This window comes from Vanessa atalanta, chromosome 14 (genome assembly GCF_905147765.1).
Source record: "Vanessa atalanta chromosome 14, ilVanAtal1.2, whole genome shotgun sequence".
Classification (NCBI taxonomy): domain Eukaryota; kingdom Metazoa; phylum Arthropoda; class Insecta; order Lepidoptera; family Nymphalidae; genus Vanessa; species Vanessa atalanta.
In genome coordinates this window covers 12,016,701-12,025,819 of record NC_061884.1, presented here as the reverse complement: position 1 = coordinate 12,025,819, position 9,119 = coordinate 12,016,701, and the positions used below count along the sequence as shown (strand labels likewise).

Here is a 9,119-nt window from a genome sequence, read left to right as displayed (position 1 = left end):
TTTAAAACATATAATAGTAAAAAATAAGTACTTTTAATGTTTTTAGAATAAATATAACATCAAGTAAAAAATATTAATACTCTGTCATCGTTTTCTAGATCTAAATTCTAGTCTGTGCAGTACGATAAAATAGTAAAAATTAAAAAAATGAGCACTAAATGAAATGATTCGCCTTCTGTCTTCGTGAAAAACCGATAATTCGGTTACATTAATAATAACGTAGAATACAAAAATATCAAACAGTGATTTTATACAATATTTAATATTACTATTCATATAAAAATGGTAAATGTGTGATCATCTTGTTATGATGAGGTTATGTAGGACTTAGTGCATATTATAATTTTTGGTTGTTTTCAGCATACTTGTCGACAAATAATATACAGTTCAGCTCGCTGGAAATGTTCTTTACCTATGAACTTGAAAACTTCAGTTATTCCTTTCAAACCAGAGCAGGTAAATAAAAAATTATATATCTATATGAGTTATACCAATAAAATAGTAATTCTCACATTAATCGCAATTAATATTATTTAAATAATTTTTTTCTGAAAAGTATTACAATTTTATGTAAAATAAATAATGCTGTTCATTCATAAATTTCTTATCTGATGCTTACATAAATGTAATTTTCTAAAGTTTTGTTAATATGTTTATGGTTTAAAAATAATATGTATATACTCAAATGTTTTTTAATATATTTATTTTAGTGCACAGTACTCGAATGTCGCAACTATTCAGCACGAAAGGGATTTTTTTCCTCAATAATAGAAAACATCAAGGAGGATATTGCCAAAAATAAGGAAATGAAAGATAACATTAAAAAATTTAGAGAAGAAGCTCAAAAATTAGAAAATTCAGAGGCTTTGCAGGCTGCAAGGAAAAAGTTCCATGCTGTCGAGTCAGAGGCCTCTAAGAGCTCTGAAGTTTTAAAAGAAACCCTCGAAGGAATCAAGGGTAAAATGGAACATGTTCTAGAAGAAGCGAGTAAGACGGACATTGTTAAAAAAGCTGGTAAGTTATGTTTGTTTTGTAATTTTCAAATAGATTTCATCATCCAAAGTTTTCCTCAAAGTATACTAATCTGTTATATTTTTATTAATGATTCATAACTGAAAAGTTAAATATATTTAAATGGAATATTGATAATCTTTAATCTTAATTAAAGAAAATACATGACATACATATTTAGACATTCAAAGCTATAGTATGCTATATAAACATATTTATAAACATACATATATCCAAGATCAAAATTTACTTTATTGTTAATGTAAACCATAAGTGTCATGGACAACACATTATAGTTTTAAAGGTTATTGATGCATTGATGCTGTCAGATCCAGATTTCAAGGTCTGTATGCTTTGCAGCACTTGAAGGCTCTATTTATTATGTTACAAATTAATTTAAACATTTTCATTTCTGTCGGTTATATTTATCAATAATGCATTTACTATACAGTAAATGTACAAATGCACTGAAACAAAAGTAATGAGTAATATTATTATAATTTGACTAAATCTAGATATCCGAACATATATATTATTAAAATTGTTAACTTATTGGAATCTCTGTTGTGGGGGCTGCTCTCTGTGGAGACCCAGGGCAGTTGCTCTGGTTGCCCTCCCCTAAATCTGTCCCTACAGTTATTTGTTGTAAGGGATGGTTAATATTTTTTACCATGCTAATGACTATGAACAGTAGTGACCACTTTCTTTTTACACATTTAGAGTGCATAATTGCCAGACGTCATGAAATAAAAAGTAAAAAAAATCTTTGTATACTGTTACATGTAAGTTTTCTTTTAATTTTAGGAAGAATCACCGAAGATATATCAAAGACAGCCAAGGATGCAGCTGAAAGTTTAGCAGATAAAGGTCAGAAACTTGGTAAAACTTCAGCCTTTAAGACAATATCACAGGTAATGTAAAATAATTTATAATAATTGAAAATTAATTTCAATTTTTCGAAATACTTTTACTTTGAAACTATTTGATTATAGACTTGTAGCATTTTTACCGCTTAAGTCGTTACAATCCCAGTGGTTTTATAATGGGCCTTAGCTTTGTAAATGTTCTTATTTATTTTCTATTTATCAAAAACATGTTTAAAAAAAAATCATTGATTTTTTCAGGCTACTGAAGTAGTGAAAAACGAAATGGCACCGAAGGGTCTAGAAGGTCGAGTCTACACATCGCCAACTACTCTACGAAAGCGAGTCGAGGTTAGTCTCCGTGCTTCTGCCACATGTAGTTTGAATAATAACAGCTAACATATTTTCATATTTTTTTTTTTTGTAACACACTACTCAAATCTGTTTCACAATTAGGATAATATGTGTAAGCTCTATAACACACACTTAGTATATGTATACAGAATGATGTCCTCGAGACTGATATATGTCAATTCTCAAGGGAGTTTAGTCTTAGTCCCCGTGAATCCCATGAATGAATAGTCCCATTGCATTGAAAAAATAAATAAATGTATTTATGAGAATCTCATTACTGTTAAAAAAGTACTTAATAAATTTTAAATATTACAATTTATTTGTTTATTTTTATGTGATAGTTAGGTGGACGATTAATTGTAGACCTGATAGACACTAGACTTCATACAGCACCAAGCATAGACATTGGTGCTGTATGAAATATAATAGAATATGTTAAAAGTGGGTGGTACCTACCGCTCACCGTTTTTGCGACAGCGATACCGTGCCCGCCGATGAGACGAAGAGGGTAACGCTGGTTTTTAGTAGGCATTCCTGTGTACGCTCCAACTCACGTGGGAGAAAACCCGTAAGGCGTTTATCCGGCGAGAAAAAAAGGGGCCCCTCAATTTAGAAGGCCCTGGTGCACCGCACCGTCGTGCCCTACGATGGCTTCATCACCGTATAGCCTGCGTTGTGCAAACGTAGAGTGCATGCTGTATTTCTTATCTCATAATGCGAATCAGATGGCAATCTAAGCCATGTTAGATACTTTTAGATGTTTTCCGAGGCACGAGACTCTAAAGACAGTCAACTTACAAGCTCGGGCAGCTTGTAAGATTGTTTTTAATATAGTCCGATTCCGCGATTTGAGCCTTTGTAACCGTATTTAATAGATTCATACATCTAGAAGATATGCAATAATTCTCATACTTGTTTTGTGGTTTTATCACTTTCAGAGATATGTTTTCCATATCAGTTCCGTTCCGGATTGTATTTTAGATCTGGATACGGATATATGAATAATATCTTGTCGGTTTCTAATACGGTTACGGATATGAATTGATCTCGCATTATCCGATTATTTCGGACAGTTTCAGTTGTGAATATATTATTTAGAAATTAAAAAATAAAACTTGATATAATTACAAAATATCAATTTGATATAATAACGGAAAAAACAAATAGATTTGAAATACAATTACTCTTTTTAAATTTAACACTATACAAAAACAAAATTATAGCAAAAGATTTTTTTATCAGATTCGGATTACGGATAGATTTTTTTTTTTCGGATATCCGGCAGCATATTTTAACCTATATTCTTTTCTACATTTTTTTTTTATATTTGTAAATATATTAAGTCGTGCGTGGCAGGTGGCGGCGGACGAGCGTACGGTGGCGCCGGACACGGAGACTCTGGGTGTGGAGCTCCATAGGGACTCCAAGTTCTACCAGCAGTGGGAGGACTTCAAGAACAACAACCAGTACGTCAACAAGGTGCGCACACTCACAAAACTCTTGAGAAGGTTTCTTTGAAACTTGAATAGTTGAGGTGTTTTCAAATTGAAGGATATATTTCAATCTAGTGAAATTAAAAACTATGTGTAAATTTTATTTCATATTACTTTGGACCTTTAATAGATATCGATTTTTGTGATGCGTATTATAAAATGAAAATACTTTTTAATTCCTATTCAGGTTCTCGATTGGAAAATAAAATACGAGGAATCAGAAAATCCGGTCTTTAAAGCGTCAAGATTCGTTACGGACAAAGTCAGCAACCTCTTTGGAAACTTGTTTGAGAAGACGGAGCTGTCGAACACGCTCACCGAAATATGCAAAATCGATCCGAGTTTCACGGCACAGAAGTTCCTCGAGGACTGTGCCAATGACATCATACCGAACATTCTCGAAGCCATGGTCAGAGGGGACCTGGTAATCCTGAAGGATTGGTGCTACGAGGGAGTGTACAACATCCTGGCGACCCCCATGAACCAGTGCAAACAGCTAGGATACAGGCTCGATTCAAAGATATTGGACATAGAGAACATAGAATTGGTGATGGGGAAGATGATGGACCAGGGTCCCGTATTGGTGATAACATTCCAGTCGCAGCAGATTATGTGTGTGCGGGACGGCAAGAATAATGTAATAGAAGGAGATCCCAATAAAGTGATGAGGGTCAATTACGTGTGGGTGCTCTGCCGAGATCCCCAGGAGTTGAACCCCAAGGCAGCTTGGAGATTACTCGAGCTGTCAGCAAATAGTGTAGAACAATTGATATAGTAGTTGTTAACGTGTAGATGGATTAAATCGTTGTATTGTTACTTGTTTTTAGTCTGACCCGACTTCCTGCTGAGCGGTAAACATAACCAAAGTACAAAAAAGCATAAGGCAATAAACTAAAGTTACAACTTACAATATGTTAAAATTTTTGATATTTTGAATAAGAATGTGAATATTTGCTAATTAAATAGAATAGATTAATTAAACTATGTTGCCTTATAGTTACTTAATGATGTGACTTGGTTACTAACAGGCCAGATACTCAATTGTACAGATTGCGCACATTTTTACAATGTGCTCGTAAAGGTGTATATTTTTATAAAAATATATGCTATAATAAATTATATATCTTACAAGCTAGCTTGTATAATTTATTTGTTCTTTTCAAGATCTGAAATGTATCTTTGGAGAGTCCCACAAACTTATTTAGTAATTTTTAATCAACAAATAACTATAATAATATGTTACTTATTTGGTTCGTGTTAAACGTTTCTCAGATAAGTTGATCCAGTTTGTTTCTTGTCCCGTTAAAATCACAGTAATTCACAAATATGTAATGACTATTTTGTTTGATACTTTTTATTTTTTTGTTGTAATAAATCGTTATATTTATTCAAGGTTTTATTTATACTCTGTAAAAGTCACTTAAAAGGTTTTATATAGTAATTGCATAATCTATACGCTATTACATATATATAATAAATCAAAGTTGGTCTGTGTGTATGTACATTGCCAATAGTCTGTGGGACTATTGTGGGTTATTTTATTCGTTTTTCAAAAATAGACAAAATAATTGTCGACGATGAAGTTAATTTAGAAATTTTTTGAATATTTTGTGCATTTTGGCGAATGTTATAATATTTCTCAATATGAAAAAATCGTGCCATATGAGAATTTGATTGGTGTGTTCTGCTTAAATGGATACAGTTGAAATTAAGAGCGCATTATTTAAATTGCCGCTTGTAATTTTTTGTGTGCGTGTAACTGCGTATGTTTGTAACCGCGTTGCAGAACTATCGATAGTTTGACTATCGATAGTTGACCTCGAAAATTATTCAGTATCTCGATAGTACTATCGTTAGTATCGTTTTGATCAATACTATCGATAGCTCTCCGTGAGCAATACTATCGATATTTTCGATAGTATCGCTAGTTCTCTGTAAGCAATACTATTGGTAGTAGCGATACTATTGCTACTATCGATAGTATCGATAGTTTTGGACTATCGATAGTTTTGGACTATCGATAGCCAGTGATTTTTTGATAGTATTGCTTTTTTTAATTTAAGTAATGTATTCTAATCGCTACACTCAAGATTACTACAAAAAAGTTTCATTGTAATGCCACCGTTCTCCTCAAAGTTTTTTAATGTTATGATATGAGTATTTATAATGTTTATTCAGAAATCGACACAAAAAAAATATTGACAACATTTTTCACATTTAAATATTTCTTTATTCCTTACTCTGCACAAAATGTCTTAATTCTAAAAACAAATATTGTTATCTATCTATCTATAGATATCTATCGATAGTATCGCTTACACCTTAACTATCGATCGATAATGGACTATCGATATGCAACACTAGTGTGTATAGTCACAAGTATTATAATCAAGCCAATCGATATTAAGCATCGGTGATATTTTAGAATAAATATAAATACTAAAAAGTGTGAGTAAAATATTAAAAAAGACACTAGTAGTCTAATCAAATAGTGCAAATAAATTGTAAGTTCATAAATAAGTACAATAAAATTAAAGACACTAAGGTTTTTTGAAATTTAAGGTATGTGGTATGTTAAAATAACTAAAAAATGCGTGGAACCTGTTTCTGGACTAACAATATAAAAAGTATAATCGAAATGTCAACTTATTTTGTTTATCAAGTTGGTTAAAATGTATTATCATCAGAAAAGGCAAGTTTTTATACGTAAATATACGTCAACGTCTACCGCGATGTAACGAAAGACTAATATAGAAAATAGGTATCTGTGTGGCACGCGACGACGAGTGATAAAGTCCCCCCCTTTGTGAGCGCTCGGCGTTGAATGCCAATTTGAGCGTTGCGTTTCAATTTTGATAGGTAATTTTAAAACAAATAAATTATAATGAATCGTAATTTAAATTAAAAAAAACCGCAAACAAAGACTTAAATATTTTAATTGCATGTTTATTTATTCGGTTAACGAGGTTGATTTATAGAAATAACATGAAGTTTGAAGCTTAACATTGTGCATTTAGCTTGGTTTTCATTATTTATTTTCTCAAAAATAATATAGAAATATATTATCAAAACATTCTAAAGAAAACAATCTGCTCTTTTATGCAGTGTTTACAGAAATAACTTACAAGTAATTTTTATGGGTAAAAGAGAGTTCAAATAGTACAATTGTAAAATTTTTGAAAACATGCAATTAAAATTTTTTTTTGTCAATAATAAAAATAAGAATAATGTTTATTTACGATTTTTTTTAATAGAGTCTATTAATAAGAGACATAGCTTTTGTACAGTATTTTTTGTTGTAGTAACTTACACATCTTTGGCTTAAAAACTATTTAAAAAAAAAAACTCATGAAAACGGATAATCTAAGCTATTAATGCTCATACAGTTGAAAGAGAGAAAACTCTGAAATATATCCATCTAATTAATTCTACCAATGGTAATATGGATTTGGTTTTTGTGTTGGTTAATTATAAAATGTTATTTCAAAATACTTTACAGCAGTAGATTAAATTTGTTGTTAACATCCATGGAGCTCATTCTGACGCGGTTATTAATAATAATAATTTTTTTTTAAGGTACATTCATTACCAACACATTTTTTGTGTGCGTGTAACTGCGTATGTTTGTAACCGCGTTGCAGAACTATCGATAGTTTGACTATCGATAGTTGACCTCGAAAATTATTCAGTATCTCGGTTATTAATAATAATAATTTTTTTTAAAGGTACATTCATTACCAACACAATACAATTAAAAACACTTAGAAATAAGTCCTCTAATTATATATGTATAATGTATATTTATCAATACCAATTATGGCAACTTTGAATCTGTCTCTCTCATAATTTTATACTCCAGTACCGGATGATTTTGTTATTTTCCTCCTTTAAAGTTTAGTAATATAAAAGAACAGATTCTTGGCCAACGTAAAAAGGATCTCGATCTCCAGAAAGGATGTATGTAAATGACAAATGAAGAACAATTAATGAAATGAAGGGTTATTGAATTGCGTTGCCGGCCTTTATGGAATGAGTACGCTCTTTTTTTAAAGTCGTATCGGTTCGGAAAGACCGCCGGCGAAAGCTGGTTCCACAGAGTGGTTGTGCGAGGCAATATTTATATACAAAAAGATTTTGAATAAAAAAACGTATTCAGTAAACATTGTTTTTATTAGAGGCACATTCAAGAGGCGGACGGAGCCGCCGTATATTATATACAATAATCATCTACATTATTATTAGTGCTTAACTACGATGAAAACCATAATGAAAAAGAACTCCGTGACTAGGTTACTAGTTAAACTTAAATTAAGGAATGTTGCCATCTTATCAACTTAAAAATTATTTACTTGATTTATGAGAATAGTCTATAAGACGATTAATATAGAATTATATTGAATATAGGCGATACATTTTTTTTTTACCTATTACGTTTGGTTTTTTTTTCCATAAATCAAGTTTCGTGAACTTAAAATAAAAAAATCTATTACATTATATTAATAAACGCGACATAATTAAATAATACAGATTAAAAAGTGCCACAGACATTATACTTAGAGATAATAAAATATGCGTAAAAAGCTTTTATTCACAGTGTTACATGTGTAAAAAATACTAAAAATATTACTTGTGTTTTATAAATAATGCTTAAAAAATATGTTTAAGCGGATAATTCGACGGATTGCGTATTAATATATTAAACACATTCAGACCTTTCTATCACAACCGCACGATCCAACCCAAACGCTACTATTAATCTTGCTATTAAATATATAAAAATATTATATTTATATCGAACAAAACGACAAATATTTTTAGACACGTTATTTATATGGATAAGCACCAAATTATTTCTTTCTTATTATTTTAAAATATCATATTTTAACGATATTACTTTCAAAAAGTATAAGATTCGATTACGCACACTCAGCCCTCACGATGTTTGTTTTCTTTTTTTTTTAAATAATATCTAAAAATTAAAGTTATACTGACCAAAGAAATAAAAAATATTTGTACCGAACTAAAATTTACTTTGTACATATCGTCTCGTACAAACTCACTACGCCATGATATATTTAAAATAATATAAGAAATTAAATCTATCGCATCCTACGTATGCACTAAATACGATAACGAAACAGATGCATTTCATACGCGGAGACACCGTAAGCTCTTAGGCAGCAGGCAGCGAAGCAGGGCGGCGGCGGCGGCGGCGACTAGTCGACGAGCCACTGCAGCAGCGCGGCGTCGTGTCCGCCGGCCGACAGCAGGCGCGTGTCGTCGGGCAGGAAGCGCACGCACGTCACGTGCGACGAGTGCCCGCCGTACGCCGCGCACAGCGACTGCGGGCGGGAAGTTATTGCATAGGGGAAATTCGCGGGTCGGAGGAGTATTACAA

At 31.8% G+C, this 9,119-nt stretch overlaps 2 protein-coding genes across 4 annotated transcripts in view; one reads left to right on the top strand and one right to left on the bottom strand.

Annotated features, from left to right (window-relative positions):
- Positions 1-111: 111 nt before the first annotated feature.
- LOC125068621 (mitochondrial import inner membrane translocase subunit TIM44) lies at positions 112-5,108 on the top strand. Its single transcript, XM_047677857.1, has 7 exons — positions 112-285; positions 361-456; positions 711-1,014; positions 1,816-1,922; positions 2,136-2,225; positions 3,585-3,707; positions 3,909-5,108. Exons 1-7 carry the CDS (start codon positions 283-285, stop codon positions 4,494-4,496), a joined length of 1,311 nt encoding a protein of 436 aa, XP_047533813.1. The 5' UTR covers positions 112-282; the 3' UTR covers positions 4,497-5,108.
- Positions 5,109-7,872: 2,764 nt separating this feature from the next.
- LOC125068641 (echinoderm microtubule-associated protein-like 2) overlaps positions 7,873-9,119 on the bottom strand; it is a 60,728-nt gene continuing 59,481 nt past the window's right edge. For all 3 annotated transcript variants that reach the window (XM_047677892.1, XM_047677893.1, XM_047677894.1), the window contains one exon: positions 7,873-9,063. In XM_047677892.1, the coding sequence (XP_047533848.1) occupies positions 8,938-9,063 (126 nt within the window). In that variant the 3' untranslated portion in view covers positions 7,873-8,937. The remainder of the gene's footprint in view (positions 9,064-9,119) is intronic.

Excerpts from the sequence above, each read along its gene's own strand:
- LOC125068621 (XM_047677857.1), top strand. Across the intron at positions 457-710 it reads TTCCTTTCAAACCAGAGCAG|TGCACAGTACTCGAATGTCG; the intron begins GTAAATAAAAAA and ends TATTTATTTTAG. Across the intron at positions 1,015-1,815 it reads GGACATTGTTAAAAAAGCTG|GAAGAATCACCGAAGATATA; the intron begins GTAAGTTATGTT and ends TTTTAATTTTAG.